The sequence below is a fragment of the Ambystoma mexicanum genome, chromosome 14 (assembly GCF_040938575.1).
Source record: "Ambystoma mexicanum isolate Mex_15411 chromosome 14, UKY_AmexF1_1, whole genome shotgun sequence".
Classification (NCBI taxonomy): Eukaryota; Metazoa; Chordata; class Amphibia; order Caudata; family Ambystomatidae; genus Ambystoma; species Ambystoma mexicanum.
Genome location: NC_090940.1, coordinates 88,268,846 through 88,288,370, shown reverse-complemented (window position 1 = coordinate 88,288,370; position 19,525 = coordinate 88,268,846). Strand labels below are relative to the sequence as shown.

General features: G+C 48.1%; 1 protein-coding gene across 7 annotated transcripts in view; it reads right to left on the bottom strand.

Annotated features, from left to right (window-relative positions):
* RYR3 (ryanodine receptor 3) overlaps positions 1 to 19,525 on the bottom strand; it is a 1,751,462-nt gene that overhangs the window by 469,404 nt on the left and 1,262,533 nt on the right. For all 7 annotated transcript variants that reach the window (XM_069638568.1, XM_069638566.1, XM_069638573.1 and 4 more), the window contains 2 exons: positions 16,775 to 16,905; positions 15,351 to 15,671 (listed from right to left, as the gene is read on the bottom strand). In XM_069638568.1, the coding sequence (XP_069494669.1) occupies positions 15,351 to 15,671; positions 16,775 to 16,905 (452 nt within the window). The remainder of the gene's footprint in view (positions 1 to 15,350; positions 15,672 to 16,774; positions 16,906 to 19,525) is intronic.

Here is a 19,525-nt window from a genome sequence, read left to right as displayed (position 1 = left end):
TGGACGAAGTAGGTACACATTCTCTGTTGGCTGTTCCAAGCGGGCAGTGAATCCAATGGCTTTACATGTCACACAGCTCACTATTCATTCTCAGGCGCTGCAGAAGAGACCGTGCCGTATCTCTAGGACTCCCATGCAATACTTTTAAAAACATAACAATGATCAACAGACATATTTCTGCCCTTCTAGATATAATTAAGTCAGTGTTGGATAAAGGATCCACTGGGCAGTGAATTATACACACTGACAGATGTGTGGTTACCTCGCCTCTGCAGTGCAGAATGCTCTTCGACAGTTTATTTTCCCTTTAGTTCCCAAGAAAAGCACCTGCAGGTTTTATTTCTACTGCATTTAAGTGAGGCAGGAGAAGCTGCCCACCTTTTGGACACGGAGAAATGTTTATTGCAGTGCATTTTAAAATGAATAACAGGGATTAAAAGGACAGAAAATCCAACTGACCGGGAATGCGCCCTTTTGTCTTTTGAGTAAGAAGTTCGGCAAGGAGCACCCGTGGGCGTGACCAGTCCACGAAGGAGGATCTGCACAACCTTGCAAAGGATTCTGCAAATGTGGTCCATGATGAAGACCAGCTAAACATCTGAGGTGTTCATGTGACACAAAAGTAGCACGTATCCAACCTACAGAGCTGGACTGTTGACAGAACCTCCACCAGGACTGCACAGCATGTGTGACTATTCAAAAGACATTGACAATGTGCCCTTAGTCATAGGCCGAGGTCTAGGTATCCAGTCAGTATATCTAAAACATCACAGAGTGGTACATTTCAGAGTGAACCATAACACCGGGAAACATAGAAAACATTAAATAAATAAATAAAGGGTAGCAGGGTAAAGAGGTTAAAATGGGCCAGGATAGGTTGGGGGTGGCGTTAGAAGGGTTAAAAACAGAGGGTTTGGGTGTGGGGACCCCCACAAATAAAAATAAAAAAATCATTGTTTTTCAGTATTTTGTCGGCGATTAAATTTACGACTCTGTAATTGTGGTCGGTAAGATCACAATTAACCTGAGGTGTATCCTGCCTCTAACGAGAAGTCTTGTGTACATGCAATTCTGAAATGCATGAGTACTTTTGGGAAGTAATATTTTTAGGTGTTGTGTAGCAACATTCATGCAGCTGATGTACACGTTATTATTGACAGAGTGTTTGCATGGAAGCCATTGATTGAGTTTTTCCCTCTTGTAGAATTTATGACGTGACACAACAGTTTTCATTTTCCGAGAAGAAGTGTATGTAATAGATAAACTAGCTATCCCCTGCTTTGCGAAGGTTCTACCCTTATAAGCCAGGCCAGTCTAGAAATAGTTGTGCAGTGTTCCTACAGTCTTTACTTCTACCAAGATAGAATCTAAGGGCCCAAATCATGAAGAACAGGATGCAAGGAGCAAAATGCCTCTCACTTCTTTGCAAATGCAAGTCCCAGATTCACAAAACCAACTTTGTTCCCTTGGAAATAAAATGGGCCATGGATGTTATTAAATCTTAAGGCGGCCAACCAACCTAGAGACACCAAGAACTGTTTTTGTTCATTTGGACCTAGTTCCACAGAGGACAGCTTGAGAATGTAGAAAATGGGAAAACCTGCCCCTGAACTATGGGGTCACAATATCCTATTTTGACTCGAGATGTGCTCTGTAAAGCATGTTGAGCAAGCAGACAAAAGAACTGGGGTCACTGGGGGTGATGCGCGGTATATCTAGCCACCCGATATAGTCGAGGAGTGGCAGCATCGAGGGACCTCAATGGTGCAGTCACACTGCGCCCCCTGCTAGGATAACGTGTTCAGTGGTGCAGCTGATGCCGCAATAGATGCATTCTAGATGCAGAATGTGTGGGAGAACACTATCCATTAGAACGCATTAATCACCATAGGGCTTGTCTTTAAAACAAAGCATTTTCTTGGATTAATAGCAAGAATCCCCAATGGGTGGCAACTGGGTCCTACTCAGTGAGTCCCTTGAAACTAGATAAATGATAGTCTTCGGGGGTGGGGAGGATTCCGATCAGAGTTATCCCTCCCTCAGTCCATATAACCTATTACTAGCTGGGTATTGAAGCAGTGGATTAAGGACAGTGATCACATTCCTTTTGATTTAGGATAATCCTCCTTTCATAGGTTATCTCAGTTTTACAGATTAACACTGAGTGATGGAACCTCAATGTTCCTCAAACCTCAAATTATGACGAAAGAATACTGCTGCGACAGTACAGTTAAGGCTACATTGAACTTTTCCCATGAAGAAGCATGTTTCTCTGTAACTATTCTTCAATCCATAGAAACTCACCACATTTGGTGTGCAAGTGGTATTGACAAATCCAAACACTTGAAGTTTCATCAACATGTTCCAACCAAAAATAGTTGCTGAAGAAACTGATTTTGCATGGGGTTTTCCACAGAGGCTGAACAATACATTACTACGCCCATGGCATCTCAAAATTGGCCACCGCCATTTTCGAGAATGTTGGCACACACCTAGGCATTAGGGTGAAGCAGTGCATGGAACAGCAAATCCGAAAATCAGATAAACCAAACCAGGGATATTCTGTTTTTAAGGATAAACTAAATTATCAATAGTTTCACCCAGTGGGCACGCTGGGACGAACGGAATAAAAATATTCCTCAAAATTAAAATATTGCCAAATCTCAAAAACATCTGCGGCCCCTTATATTCACAAAACCCACCCTATTCAGTCAGGGGGAGTAGGGACAGAGCGGGACAAAATGAAATAAAAAACATTCAGAAAAATGAAAACCTTTCTGCAGATTACAAAAACCTCAGTAGGCCCTAATGGTGCCCCTTACAAACACCCTATTCAGTCAGCATATTAGAGACAGAGGGAAGTAATGAAATAGAAAATATTCAGCTGAAGGCCTGGCATTGGGGAACCGTGGGAGTTGTTTTGCTTTTTGCGGGTTGGAAATGTTTGGGGTTTTGTGGGTTCCAAATATTTGACATCTGTGCTCCACTGTACTCACTCTGTGCTACACTTCTGTTCTTTGCCTGTGACCATGGCTGGTGCAGAGCTTATGACTGTTAGAGCCCCCAGCTGCTTCACAGTAGGTGGACGCATCAAAGGCATTATAATGCCTTCTTTCCTTACTCAGTGGCCACAGTGGCCTTCTTCCACCTCACCACCCATCATGTTGCTAGCTCATCCATGGTGGCCTTGTTCCACCTCTCCACCCATCCTGTTGCTAGCACATCCATGGTGGCCGTGTTCCACCTCTCCACCCATCCTGTTGCTAGCTCATCCATGGTGGCCTTGTTCCACCTCTCCACCCATCCTGTTGCTAGCTCATCCATGGTGGCCTTGTTCCACCTCTCCACCCATCATGTTGCTAGCTCATCCATGGTGGCCTTCCCTCCACCTCAGCACCCATCCTGTTGCTAGCTCCTTCATGGTTACCTCCTCCACCTCAGCACCCATCCTGTTGCTAGCTCATCCATGGTGGCCTTGTTCCACCTCTCCACCCATCCTGTTGCTAGCTCATCCATGGTGGCCTTGTTCCACCTCTCCACCCATCATGTTGCTAGCTCATCCATGGTGGCCTTGTTCCACATCTCCACCCATCCTGTTGCTAGCTCATCCATGGTGGCCTTGTTCCACCTCTCCACCCATCCTGTTGCTAGCACATCCATGGTGGCCTTGTTCCACCTCTCCACCCATCCTGTTGCTAGCTCATCCATGGTGGCCTTGTTCCACCTCTCCACCCATCCTGTTGCTAGCTCATCCATGGTGGCCTTGTTCCACCTCTCCACCCATCCTGTTGCTAGCTCATCCATGGTGGCCTTGTTCCACCTCTCCACCCATCCTGTTGCTAGCTCATCCATGGTGGCCTTCCCTCCACCTCAGCACCCATCCTGTTGCTAGCTCATTCATGGTTACCTCCTCCACCTCAGCACCCATCCTGTTGCTAGCTCATCCATGGTGGCCTTGTTCCACCTCACCACCCATCATGTTGCTAGCTCATCCATGGTGGCCTTGTTCCACCTCACCACCCATCATGTTGCTAGCACATCCATGGTGGCCTTGTTCCACCTCTCCACCCATCATGTTGCTAGCTCATCCATGGTGGCCTTGTTCCACCTCTCCACCCATCCTGTTGCTAGCTCATCCATGGTGGCCTTGTTCCACCTCTCCACCCATCCTGTTGCTAGCTCATCCATGGTGGCCTTCCCTCCACCTCAGCACCCATCCTGTTGCTAGCTCATTCATGGTTACCTCCTCCACCTCAGCACCCATCCTGTTGCTAGCACATCCATGGTGGCCTTGTTCCAGCTCACCACCCATCCTGTTGCTAGCTCATCCATCGTGGCCTTCCCTCCACCTCAGCACCCATCCTGTTGCTAGCTCATCCATAGTGGCCTTCTTCACCTCACTGCCAATCCTGTTGCTAGCTCATCCATCGTGGCCTTCTTCCACCTCACTGCCCATCCTGTTGCTAGGTCATCCATGGTGGTCGTCTTCCAGCTCACCACCCTTCCTGTTGCTAGGTCATCCAGGATGGCCTTGTTCCAGCTCACCACCTTCCTGTTGCTAGCTCATCCATGGTGGCCTTCTTCCACTTCATCACCCATCCTGTTGCTAGCTCCTCCATGGTGGCCTTCTTCCACCTCACCGCCCATCCTGTTGCTAGCTCCTCCATGATGGTCTTCTTCCAGCTCACCGCCCATCCTGTTGCTAGCTCCTCCATGGTGGCCTTCTTCCACCTCACCGCCCATCCGGTTGCTAGATCCTCCATGGTGGCCTTCTTCCAGCTCACCACCCATCCTGTTGCTAGCTCATCCATGGTGGCCTTCTTCCAGCTCACCACCCATCCTGTTGCTAGCTCATCCATGGTGGCCTTCTTCCAGCTCACCACCCATCCTGTTGCTAGCTCATCCATGGTGGCCTTCTTCCAGCTCCCCACCCATCCTGTTGCTAGCTCATCCATGGTGGCCTTCTTCCTGCTCTCCACCCATCCTGTTGCTAGCTCCTCCATGGTGGCCTTCTTCCAGCTCACCACCCATCCTGTTGCTAGCTCCTCCATGGTGGCCTTCTTCCAGCTCACCACCCATCCTGTTGCTAGCTCATCCATGGTGGCCTTCTTCCACTTCACCAACCATCCTGTTGCTAGCTCCTCCATGGTGGCCTTCTTCCAGCTCTCCACCCATCCTGTTGCTAGCTCCTCCATGGTGGCCTTCTTCCAGCTCACCACCCATCCTGTTGCTAGCTCATCCATCGTGGCCTTCCCTCCACCTCAGCACCCATCCTGTTGCTAGCTCATCCATAGTGGCCTTCTTCACCTCACTGCCAATCCTGTTGCTAGCTCATCCATCGTGGCCTTCTTCCACCTCACTGCCCATCCTGTTGCTAGCTCATCCATGGTGGTCGTCTTCCAGCTCACCACCCTTCCTGTTGCTAGGTCATCCATGGTGGCCTTGTTCCAGCTCACCACCCTTCCTGTTGCTAGCTCATCCATGGTGGCCTTCCTCCACTTCATCACCCATCCTGTTGCTAGCTCCTCCATGGTGGCCTTCTTCCACCTCTCCACCCATCATGTTGCTAGCTCATTCATGGTTACCTCCTCCACCTCACCACCCATCCTGTTGCTAGCTCATTCATGGTTACCTCCTCCACCTCACCACCCATCCTGTTGCTAGCTCATTCATGGTTACCTCCTCCACCTCTCCACCCATCCTGTTGCTAGCACATCCATGGTGGCCTTGCTCCACCTCTCCACCCATCCTGTTGCTAGCTCATCCATGGTGGCCTTGTTCCACCTCTCCACCCATCCTGTTGCTAGCTCATCCATGGTGGCCTTGTTCCACCTCTCCACCCATCCTGTTGCTAGCTCATCCATGGTGGCCTTGTTCCACCTCTCCACCCATCCTGTTGCTAGCTCATCCATGGTGGCCTTCGCTCCACCTCAGCACCCATCCTGTTGCTAGCTCATTCATGGTGGCCTTGTTCCACCTCACCACCCATCCTGTTGCTAGCTCATCCATTGTGGCCTTCCCTCCACCTCAGCACCCATCCTGTTGCTAGCTCATCCATAGTGGCCTTCTTCCCCTCACTGCCAATCCTGTTGCTAGCTCATCCATCGTGGCCTTCTTCCACCTCACTGCCCATCCTGTTGCTAGCTCATCCATGGTGGTCGTCTTCCAGCTCACCACCCTTCCTGTTGCTAGGTCATCCAGGATGGCCTTGTTCCAGCTCACCACCTTCCTGTTGCTAGCTCATCCATGGTGGCCTTCTTCCACTTCATCACCCATCCTGTTGCTAGCTCCTCCATGGTGGCCTTCTTCCACCTCACCGCCCATCCTGTTGCTAGCTCCTCCATGGTGGTCTTCTTCCAGCTCACCGCCCATCCTGTTGCTAGCTCCTCCATGGTGGCCTTCTTCCACCTCACCGCCCATCCTGTTGCTAGCTCCTCCATGGTGGCCTTCTTCCAGCTCACCACCCATCCTGTTGCTAGCTCATCCATGGTGGCCTTCTTCCAGCTCACCACCCATCCTGTTGCTAGCTCATCCATGGTGGCCTTCTTCCAGCTCACCACCCATCCTGTTGCTAGCTCATCCATGGTGGCCTTCTTCCAGCTCCCCACCCATCCTGTTGCTAGCTCATCCATGGTGGCCTTCTTCCTGCTCTCCACCCATCCTGTTGCTAGCTCCTCCATGGTGGCCTTCTTCCAGCTCACCACCCATCCTGTTGCTAGCTCCTCCATGGTGGCCTTCTTCCAGCTCACCACCCATCCTGTTGCTAGCTCATCCATGGTGGCCTTCTTCCACTTCACCAACCATCCTGTTGCTAGCTCCTCCATGGTGGCCTTCTTCCAGCTCTCCACCCATCCTGTTGCTAGCTCATCCATTGTGGCCTTCCCTCCACCTCAGCACCCATCCTGTTGCTAGCTCATCCATAGTGGCCTTCTTCACCTCACTGCCAATCCTGTTGCTAGCTCATCCATCGTGGCCTTCTTCCACCTCACTGCCCATCCTGTTGCTAGCTCATCCATGGTGGTCGTCTTCCAGCTCACCACCCTTCCTGTTGCTAGGTCATCCATGGTGGCCTTGTTCCAGCTCACCACCCTTCCTGTTGCTAGCTCATCCATGGTGGCCTTCTTCCACTTCATCACCCATCCTGTTGCTAGCTCCTCCATGGTGGCCTTCTTCCACCTCTCCACCCATCATGTTGCTAGCTCATCCATGGTGGCCTTCCCTCCACCTCACCACCCATCCTGTTGCTAGCTCATTCATGGTTACCTCCTCCACCTCACCACCCATCCTGTTGCTAGCTCATTCATGGTTACCTCCTCCACCTCACCACCCATCCTGTTGCTAGCTTATTCATGGTTACCTCCTCCACCTCACCACCCATCCTGTTGCTAGCTCATTCATGGTTACCTCCTCCACCTCACCACCCATCCTGTTGCTAGCTTATTCATGGTTACCTCCTCCACCTCACCACCCATCCTGTTGCTAGCTCATCCATTGTGGCCTTCTTCCACTTCACCGCCCATCCTGTGGCTAGCTCATCCATGGTGGCCTTCCTCCCTGCTCCTCTTCCTGTTCAGAGAAATGTGAAAGGACTGCTGGGGGTCAGAATCAACCTGTAAATCAACTGACACACATGTATCCCCCTCCCTTCCAAATAATGGCTGTGGCTGGTGTTAGAACCTTGGATCTCACTGATCACCAATTGTGGCAGTGCCATTCATTGCCCTGGGGATATTCCTATTCCACATTTATATTTTTGGTTCTTTTTCGTATTATTGGTTTACTCTCTTTGTTGCTTTATTGCTCCATCTCTATATAATAATGCAAATCCCTGTGCCTTGTCACCTTGTTCCAATGTGACTTATTAGCTCTTTATAGTACATTGGAAATTGAAACATTGCAGCAGTCTTAAGATTTTGGAAAAGAGTTGCAATGACATTGATTGGTTTGAAAGAAAGACTGATGTGACCATGGGCATACATCACATGTCACTTTTTCTTTATGGAATTTCGTAAAAGATTCATCCACTTAATATCCTGCATTTTACTAACTCTTCTGTCTGAGATTATCACACTAAGAAGCAGAACCTTCTTTTTGTATTGAATTGATAGTTTATTTTGGAAAGTGCAAAAGAACCTGCACACACTCTTCGGATTATGGTAACCGTCCATAATAAAAGACTGCAGGAGCTATGTTGCTAGACTGAGAGATGATTTCTAATGATTGGTGGAGTCGACGGAGACCTTGACGATGAGGGGAAAGAGTGGAAGCAATTGGAGGATCCACCAGAGACCAGCCTGAGAGTGTGGAGCTGCACCCAAGTGGCAGACTTTAGGACACAATTCCCCTTGTCCAACTTTATGTGAGGTATTTCCTGAGCCTAAAGTCAGCCCTTGAAGGTCTTGAATCAGTAGGTACCTGGCAAGTGGCACAGGAAACTGGAATTCCCATCTTCCCATGAAACATCCCTATCACAAAACTTAACACACACACAAATACCACACACACACAACTGAAGGACAATTATTTTGGTAAACTGAAAGTTTGCTTCCTCATCTGATATGAATCTTTATGAAAAATCAACAAATAAAATCAGTTCATAAAGTTGCAAGGAATATAGGGGAAAAACGAGGGCAATTTTCAAGATATAAAAACAAATGTGTTTTGAGGGCCTTGCTGTTGAAGAAAAGAAGGAGAAATGATTTACTGGCATTGCTCTTTCTATGGATTCTTCTCCTGCAGATTCCTCATCAGATAGATATCCATTCCAAAATCAGCTGCTTGGAAACTTTCAACAGGGGGTGTAGTATGACCAGATTTGACAATCAATCCCTCTTGATTCGACTGTGCCACTTGTCCGCTCCGGACGAGAGGTTGGCCCACACATATACTATGTCACTATGCTGCTGCCGTATGCCTTTTCCCTCCGAGCTCAGCAGCCACAGAGGATGTATCCAAGGATTCGGCCTAAAACAGCCAAACTAAAATCTTTTTTTTTTTAAAGAGGAACAGGGTTGCACTGAAAGAAAGTCACTAATTGACAACATTACCATGGAATGGCCTCAAACAGTGCCTAATATATAACTATTCAAAACCTCACCCACAAGAAAAGGAAAACCACATATAGACTGCAGACCACTTTCATAGCGGGGCTGGATGGGAGAGTGATGAGGAATCTGTGGGATAATGATCCACAGAAAGAGCATTACTGGTAAGTCATTTCTCCTTCAGTGGATTGCATTCTCCCGCAGATTCCCATCAGATAGACTCCCAAAGCAGTACAGAGTGCAGAGGCAGGATGAACGCCCTCAGACAAGGAAGCTCTGCAAAACCTCCCTACCGAAACAGGAGTCTGCACCATGCGCTACATCCAGGCAGTAATGCTTGTTGAATGTGTGGAACGATGACCACGTTGCTGCTCGGCATATTTCCTTTACTGGAATGGCCCTTTGTAAAGCAGATGATGCTGCCATGCCCCTAGTGGAATGTGCCCCGATGCCTGGTGGCAGATCTTTACCCGCTCCCTGGTAACACTGCAATGCAGAGAGTTATCTACAGAGAGATTGCCCGTTTTGACACAGCCAAACCTTTTCTGGACACAGAGAAAGCCACAAAGAGTTGGTCATTGCACCTGAATTCTGCTGTCCTGGCCACATGAAAGATGAGAGCCCTCTTAGCATCCAACCTCTGCAGCCTCTCCTCATCTACGGAATAATGTGGAGGAGGGTAAAACGCTGTCAAGGCGATGCACTGAGACATGTGAAATTCAGAATCCACTTTAGGCAGGAATCCAGGCTGCACTTTGAGTAAGACTTTCTCCTTAAAGAACTGGAGGAAAGGAGGCTTACAGGATAAAGCCTGCAGCTCACTTACACGTCTTGCTGACGTGATTGCCACAAGGAAGCCTGACAGAACATGAATGCATGGCGTCAAACTGAGCTGCCATCAAAAATGTGAGAACCAAGTTTATGTCCCAGTCCGGAACCACACATGGGGTAGGCGGAAACCTATTTACAAGGTCCTTCAGGAATTGGGTCATACCCGGGATCATGAAGAAAGACACTTGATCCAGAGACCTCTTAAGAACAGACAAAACCACCAAGTAGCCTTTGACTGTACCAACCTGAAGGCCTGAGGAGGCTAGCGATAGAAGGAACTCCATCTCCATAATGGTGTGACTAGCAATATGATCTATCTGCGTTCCCTGCAACACGCCTCGAATATTCTCCATCTGCTCGCATACAGAGATCTGGTAGATTGTCTGCTGCAGCCAGTAGCACCTCAATTACCTTTTCTGAGAGGTCCCAGTCATCATATCTCATCCTCTCAAGAGACACACACTTAGGTTGAGGGATTCTGGGTTCGGGAGGAGTACCCAACCTTCCAACTGGAATTGGAGGTCTGGCCATCAAGGCAACCAGAGAGGTGGGCAGATGGTCAATTCTAGGGGTTTTGAGTACCATGCTCCCCTCGACCCAATATGGGGTAATCAAGAGCATTGTGGCTCGAAATCTCCTCAACCTCCTGAGAACCTTTGGGATGACAGGTATTGGAGGGAAGGCATAGTGGAGGTTGAAGACCCACTCCACTTGGAAAGCATTCCCAAGGTGGGCCTTTCACTGGAGGTTCCCTCAAGCAAAACTGTCTGCACTTCGAGTTGGACCTTGTGGCAAACAGATCTACCATTGGGGTACTCCACTAAGCAAAGATTACCACAAGAACTTCCTAGCACATTTCCCACTCTGGTGAAACTTTGTTCTGCCTGCTCACAGCGTCCACCAGCCCATTCTACATTCCTGCTAGATGGACAGCTGAAGTAGAGCTCTGGTTCTCCAGCAAACAAAACCATCGTTACAGCGTCTCCTTGCAAAGAGGTAGAGACCGTACATCCCCCTGTATTTTGAGGTATTTTGAGGCAGTACAAAGTCACTGTTGTGTCTGCCATAACAAGGACGTGCTTCCCTTTGAGAGAGGCTGCAAAGGCCATCAGGGCTAACCTGATGGCCTGCAACTCCAACCTGTTGATATGCCATCGGCTCTCCATTGATGACCAAAGTCTGCTCACCCGCAGATCCCTGCAGTTAGCGCCTTAACTTTCAAGAATGCCACCATGACCACCTGGGCCTGGGGCCACGGGGCCAAAAGGGGTCCCCTGCCCTCACGTTTTCTCTGTTGGCCCACCAAGACAGGTCACGGGCCACTGGCCTGGACACTTTGAGCATGTCCATAATGGCATTGAAGTACTGGGACCACTGACCCCTCAGTAGCGATTGCAGAGAGTGCATATGCAGCCTGGCCTCTGGCAACAGAAAAATGCAAGCCGTTGGTAAGCTGTCATGGTTCTGGAAGAGTTTGGCAATTTTTCTGAAACTGGTGACTCTTTCTTCAGGTGGAAAGGCCTTCCCCACCCGTGTGTCCTGGACTGCTCCAATGGGCTGGAGCTTTTGCGTTGGTGTGATGTGGGACTTCTTGAAGTTTAGGGAGAAGCTCAACCTGCGTAGCATTGAGTAGATGTCCTCGAGCTGAGTCGATACTTGCTCTGGCGACCTCCCTCGGATCAGCCAGTCGTCCAAGTACTGGAATACGTGGACACCGGATCTCCTGACATGTGCCGTCACCACTGCCATCAGCTTGGTGAGGACCCTGGGTGCGGAGGTCAAGCCAAAGGGGAGTACCTTGAAATGGTAATGAGTATCCGCAATGACGAATGTTAGGAAACTCCTGTGCTTCCCAATGGATTGGCGCATGAAAATAAGCATCCTGAAGACCTAGTGACACCAGCGAGTCCTGAAGTTGCATAGCCTGGATAATTTCTTTCAACATCACCATTTTGAACTTGTACTTCCTCTGGAACCTGTTCAAGGCCCGGAGGTCCAAAATGGGACAGAGTCCTGCTCCTTTCTTGGGTACCAGAAAATAACAGGAATACCAGCCTGGTCGTGTCTGCTCAGGTGCCACCTCTTCCACGGCACCCTTCAATAAGAGGGCTTGAAGTTCTTCCTGGAGCTCCTGTTCCAGTTGTTGGTGAGGCGAAGGTGGTCTGTCCAGCGGTTTGCGTAAAAAATAGTAGACAGTACCCCCATTCGACGAGCTACAGTGCCCAGGCATCGTAGGTTATCTCCTTCCACTGAAGTGCTCGTAAATCCTCCCTCCAACTGGAGAAACATGAGGGGAGAACTCAAACCTGCCACAGTCTGATGACCCCTAGAGGCTTCATTGCCCCAGCCGGGACATGAGAAATGCCTCTGCCCTTTCCTGGCTTGCGGAAGCTGTTCTCTCTTTACAAATGGAAAGTACCACCTATTACCTCTTCCCCTTGAAAAGAAACCAAAAGATTGTTTAGGTGGTTGCTGCACAGCCAGGCCCAGCAACTTCGCAGCTAGTTTAGAGTCCTTACATTTCCCCAAGGACTCATCAGGACTAGGGCCGAAAAGGTGCTTGACATCAAAAGCTATGTCCAGCAGCTTAGCCTGGACATTTGGCGAGAAACCAGAACTGTGCAGATAGGCTGCCCTTCTCAGCACAACATACGATACTTTTGCTCTGCCCACACAATCTGCAGTGTCCAGGCCCGTCTGCAGTGCCTGGCAAGCAACTTCTTTGCCGTCATCCACAAGAAGCAGAATGCCATCCCTCATTTCAGCAGAAGAGATGTGTTCTGCTGCCTGCTCGACAAGTCTCCACAGACCATGGGAATATTTGGCGAATGCACAGGATGCGTTCACTGCCTTGATGGCCATACTGCCCGAAGCAAACATATTTTTCGCTAGGGCATCAGTCTTCTTAGTCTCCCTGTCTGTTGGCAAGTTCAAGGCAGATGTGGCTGATCTGCCGCTCATCATAGTGGCCTGCACTACTAGACCTTCAGCAGTAGGCTGAGTAGACATAAACAGCAAATCCCCCCACACCGGTTTGTACTTCTTAGTAAGCTCTGAATCCACAGCTGGAGTGGAGCAAGGTTTCAGACACAAGGTGGTAATGACAGGGGCTTTGCTAGGGTGCCCAAACCCAAGACTTCCACCACCCTCTCAACCACCCTACGGTACTGGGCATTAACATGTCCAAATGGGGCGGCTTGCTGCATGTATAGGTTGGGAGATGTGTCCAGATCACTTGCATCATGGAACCCTTCCACAAGAGCAACCAAATTAGCCTGGTCAGCAAAGTAGTCATCTCCACTGGCCCCTCCATACATAGGCCCAAAGCCTAAAGGCACATGGTGCCCCTCGTCATCAAAAATGGACTCAATAGTGTTGAAAAACATTAATCGAGACTCGTGAACAAACAAACAGTCGGCTGCCGGCATCAACGTCGATGGCGTTGTTCCCATCAAGCCTAATGGTGCTGATAACATCAGGTCCTTTGACGCTATGACCGGCTATGGCCGAGCACGGGAGCGCCGTACAAGACTTGAAATGCTTGGTGACGGAGCCCCTGGGCACAATTGGAGCTGTGGGTGTTGAGACCGGAGTCATACCGGCTGCAGCATTTTTAAACATTTGGAGCATCTGCTCCTTGAAAGCCTCCCACTCTGCTTTCGATGCAACAGGACTCAGAAAGGTCTTACCACGTTACTCCAATGAATCAGAGTCATGCTTGCATCAGTGGCACCACTTCTTTTTGTGGGAAGTAGAGGAAGACAAATGGCTCAAAGAATGCAATTTCTTCTTGGCCTTCTTCTGATGCTTGCCCTCCTTCTCGGGAGTAGGACCCTTTGTCTCCTGTACTGACGACCTGGTGGTCGAATGAACTGGAGGTTCCGACAAGGGCCGCCCGAGCACTAGCTTCGCTGACTGTTCCCTCAATGACTTGGGATTCATCTGCTGACAAGACCCAGGATGACACAATCTTTACCCAGACACAAAGCGCAGATGCCATGCGGGTCGGTAATCGACATCTTAGAGTTGCAGTCTTGACAACGGTTGAACCTGGAAGCCTTAGAAGCGGACATATCGATGAAAAGCTGTCAAAAATGAACATTTTTGTTGGATTTGAAATTTCTGTCACAAGACTCATTCCGAAAAGCAGCATTCTGAGAGTGCGGAAATACAGAGCTGCGGTATAGGGGCGTAGCAACATAGTATATATGGCGGCCGACATCACGTCCAGGTTCAACCGTTGTCAAGACTGCAACTCTAAGATGTCGATTACCGACCCGCATGGCATCTGCGCTTTGTGTCTGGGTAAAGATTGTGTCATCCTGGGTCTTGTCAGCAGATGAAACCCAAGTCATTGAGGGAACAGTCAGCGAAGCTAGTGCTCGGGTGGCCCTTGTCGGAACCTGCAGTTCATCACGTCTGGAGCTGATGAGTGGCACAGTGAAGTCAAGAGGGATCGACAGTCAAAAAAAAATCTGAGCAGCTGATTCTGGAATGGATATCTATCCAATGAGGAATCTGCGGTAGAATACAATGCATTTTAAAAGCACTAACTGTGGCAAGGTAAGCACCCTGGCCTTGTCAAGAGGGGATAAGAACTGGGGTGGGAGTCTTATCAGGGAGAAATCCAGAGCCTGTCCAACCCCAAAGGACGACGGGTGCAGTTGAGACAGCCACAATTCCTACCCCCCTTATGCCACCTCGTTTATGTGCAGTATCCCTTTGTGTTACACTATGCCTCCTAAACAAGATGCTTTCCAGATGTGTTCTCTTTCCAAGAGCCATCGTTCAAGACCATGTAACAGCAAGTGAAATAACTTTTTTGTTTGGTCTTCCTTTGGACTAGGAAACTTCACCTGGCATTTGTGTGTACAGCTCCCTGCTGCAAATTCTCTACAGAGCAGTTAGGCTGCACTTTTACTAACTTTGCTGCCAGCTCATGCCTTTGTCTCACCCCCTTGCCACCTAATACTCAGTTAAATGACACTTTACATATGAAACTAAAAGATCTGTTTCCTCTGTAACTTTTTACCTTTCACATGGAACAACAAATGTGATCGCTCTTACGCAATGGCACATTTATGTAGGCATGCCTAGTAAGGAAACGTGTCATGAACATGTTCATAGTTTAAAAATCGGTGTCAAAAACATCCACATTTCACTTTTGGATGAACGGTAGAATGGGGTTTTTCCTGTAGACCTAAAATATTTGCTTTCCAAACAAACATTGAAAACTTCCAAAGAAAGAAATACAGAAATAAGGCATGATGGGTGTGCTGAAGAATTGACTGGTGGAAAGATTGGTGAAATAATCAGCCTGTAAAACTCTGTCCCTTTGGTATGTGGCCTTCAACGGGCGGCGTAGCGACATAGAACCTGGTGAAACAGCTAATGACCAAACAGTTCTGTTTTATGCTATACATATGCATGCAGTTCCACGACTATATTTAGTCCAGCTCCAACTGTATAGCGTACCTGCAATCCTCTTCATCCAGGAGGCCTCGTCGATGCCCAGGTTGTTATTGATGATCTTCAGAATGCTTCCCAGGACGATGCTTAGATGCTCAGAAGTGACTTGTGTGCAGCAGGGCCGGGAAGGATCAGATGCGTTCTCAGGGCCCCGCTCCCACCAGTAGGACAGATAGTTGCACAGCATGGGCAGCACCACCTCGATAACGTGGGGCATTTCTGTGTACCGGGCCCCCGATTCAGCGAGGCTGCTGATCTCCTTGATCAAGCCGTCCAAGTGAGGTATTTCAGTGCACATCTCATCCACTGTGTCTGGCATGCCCAAAACTGCATTGAGGAGGTAAGGAGAAATGCATTCTGAAGGTTAACAAATGAAAAATAACCTAACTATGAGGAACAGTCGCAAATGTTTGTTTATGTGAAGTATTTTGCATAGGTAATTGGTAGGCTGTTCTGGGGTTCAGTAATTCATCACTGGTGCACTCCTTTCGCTAGCAAGACATTAAGATGTGTTAAAATAGATAATGATACCAGTCTGTAAGGTCCTAGAAGGTGGTTCCCCCAGATGGGTGACCAGGGAATACCGTGAGTGCGGGTCTGAACTTTACCTTGTAACTTTCTGGGTTGAGCGAGTTCCGGTCTTTTGGACCCTTGACTTGGGGGAGTATCTCCGAAGTGAGTAGCCCCCGACTACCACAATCAGACAACCTTCTTCTCAACCCCCTTGCACCTTCACAGATGCTGGCCTCTTTATTTCTAGCCTACTCCTGCTTGTCCTAACCTCTCACCTATTCCCTTTTTCCTTTTCCCCATCACAGACCATGGTGTGGTTTACACAGGGTTAGACCCAATTTACCACTAAGTGAACAATCTGTGGTGCCGTAAGACCACGATGGCAGAGAAGGGCGCAGTTTAAAAGCTCATTAACATAACATTAACATAAACATAAACTTAACATATACCATTTGAGAACAAAAGATGAGAAACAAGTTGTCAGGGGGAGACATAAAGATGTTCTTCATAGAAATGGTATTATATTTTAGTGTTTTTAAATCACCCTCATGCCGCCGCATTGCGAATTCATGGTGATGGGTAAGAACAAATTGCCAAATACATGGCACTATGTACTAGCAGAAGGGATATGGCAAAGTGTCCGAATTAACGGCAATCTTGGACAGACACAAAGTCTTATTGTTTTGTGATTTGTTGTTACTAGTGTGCATGTGGCGCAACATATGCAATTTTCATGGTCTCTTGGCGTCGTATTGTGATAAAGAAAAGACTGAGTTGGAGGCCAATCCGAGTCTACAGTGTTACAGCAGGGAGGGCAAGTCAATGCATTGATGTCTAGGTGCACCTCCAAAAGAATATTAACATATAATCCAAAGGCCTTCTTCAATGCTTATCCCAAGTGCGCAAGAAGTACTTACTGGCTCGTTCCCGAGGGGTCTTGGTGTTGAAGACGGACATGGGGTTGTTGTGATTGAGCGATGGTTCAAGGAAGGCAACTGGAATGGCCCCGGCCAGTGCTGCTAGGCACTCTCCAAGGGAAGGACGTTGCCTGTCGCAAAAAACAGAAGAGGCATTGATTGGCAGGGTGATGATACTTCCCAGAATGCCATGGCATGGCTGGTGGGGGGCAGGACAGAAAGGAGAGACGTGGGGCCACAGGCACGCAGTCAGATCACCATTAACTACGGGTATTAAATATACCCCGCACTATATAGTTTAGTAAGACTTCTGCAGTTTCCTGGGATTTTTTCATGATTCTTTGACTTCACCACTTTCCTTCAAGTTAATGCAAGCCTTGGGTACTACAGTTGGGCAATATTTCTGCCCTTCAAGCAATAAAAGGTGAATTTTCACAGCTCTTCATCATAGGATAACTCAGGGTTCCCATAGCAAAATATTCCGAACCTTGGAAATAAATCTCTGATTAATTTCAACTTGCTACTTTAATTTCACTAGTCACCTTCAACATAAAAAAGACTTGAAAGGCATAGCTCATTGGGTGCAGCTCCGCTGCAGAGACGCGCGCGCGCGTGTGTGTGTAGGTGAATGTGTATGTGTGCGTGTGGAGATCTCTGCAAGTTTAAATCGGAACACCAATGCCAGTTTAAGGATAGTCTCTGGTTTCGTCAAAACAATGTAGTTCATGATAATTTGGTTACACCTATTATGCATCCATATTTCTTTGTACTGTCAAAAAATAGGTCGAACTAAAGTATAGTTATAATTAAGGGCGAGATATATATCTATTTTAGGCAGGGTAGAGGGGCATGAAAAGGAAAAGGAAAAAAAGTTAAAATACCAAAAATAGATTGAAACTAAATTATCACAAACACAATTGTTATGATGAAACTTCATAGAACCCAGAATGTTTCAATGAATAAATATTTGCATTTCATGTTAGCAGTAGTGCAACTGATTTAGTCTTGAGTTAAACTTGCCAGTTATTGTTTATAGATTGTACTAATTTCTTTCACATTTCAGTCTAGCATAAAGTCAGATTTACTAATGGAAATTAGGTTTTCACTCTGGATATCTAATCCATGCTTTAAACACCCAAATAAGGGGCCCTAACATGATGTCAGTGACAAAACTATTGCCCAAGCCAAAGACTGAGACCACTGATGCATGAAGTATGCACAGAATCTCCAGAATTTATTGTGTGCGGGCTAATATACGCACTAAAAATTATGTTTAGGCTCGTGCCCCTGTAGGTGCCTTTGGGTATGGTGTGCCCGCTTCATTACATGGATGCCGACAATGTCGAAATCACAGCTGCCATTGCATCCTATGGGTGTAGGACAGTGTTTTTAAAGAGGCTGTCTCAGAACTTGGAAATGCATTCCTCGGTCCTTTGTGAGAGAGTAAGAGTGTAGGATGGATGAATGATTGCTGGATGACTTGGTGAGGGAGTGAGTCGAAGGCAAAGTGTTGGATGGGTGTATAGGTGATAAAGTAAGAGTGTGAGGTGTGGGTACATTGTGAGTTAGGGGGACAGTGGTTGAGGATTGGGTACATGGATTAGTAAGTGAGTGAGTGTGAGGGATGGATTGATTGTTGAGTGAGGTGAGTGTTGGGTGCAATGGTGAGTGAGTCTGGATGAGGGATGGATGGATGAATGGACTGCTAACGGAGATTGGGTGAGAGTGAGTTTTGATTGGATGGATGAATTGGTGAGTGTGAGAGAGAGGGTGGATTGGAAGGATGGATTGGTGACAGTCTAATTGTTGGGTAGATGAACAAGTTACTTCTTACCTTGTAACGTTCTTTCGATGGGATGTTCCTCTGACGTATTCCTTATCTTAGATATCTCTTTCCAGCTTTGCTGGCCTCGGAAATTTTTTCTCTCTAGAGGGCGCTGCGCGTCGACGTCCGCCGAGTCGATGTCCCTCGACAGCCGCCGTATCGACGTCGACGTCATCCTGCCTATAAAGGCAGCGCGCAGCGTCCGTTGCTCAGTTCCGTTTTGTAGCCCACAATAATTCTTTCTGGACTAGACTAATGTAGCGGAGGACTGGTCCAGGAGACCCCTCTCGCCTGCGTTTCTTCCCCAGGTGAGGGATATGGCCCATTGGGCGTTCCCTCATGCCACCCGGGCCCAGGTGGTGGAGGGCTCACCCACTGGAGACATTGCCCACACGTATCGAATGCCCACATGTATTGATTACAACACAAATTTAGCTAGGCCCAAAAACCATTCTTTGCCCGGTAAAGATGGTGTGAGCTCAGCGCACTGTAGCGCGGCCCCCACCCTTGGAGAACATCCCTGTTGCCGCAGCACCCTGGCAGATCCGCTGCGAGCACGTTCCCACGAACAAGACGGACATGAGCTAGCGCAATACGCTAACATTGTAACAGTTCACCTCCCGCAGTGTACCATCACTATCAGCATGACCCGGCCAGCAGGCCTGAACAATGAGAAGAACAGTAAAATGGTCCTCTGATGGCAGACAGTCTTTATATATATATGTATATATTAATGTCAAGACCTCTTGCATTATTTCTTTCTTCCACAAAATACAAACGCCTGTAGAATGTATTAAAATGAGAGAGTATGCTCCCATGATATAAGCTAAGGCGAGCTCGCACCATTGCAGGTGGATGCTAATGATAAAGGAACGCTCCAGGGATCTGTTCGTTGCGTGTATCACTGGGTAGCCTACCTCACATGG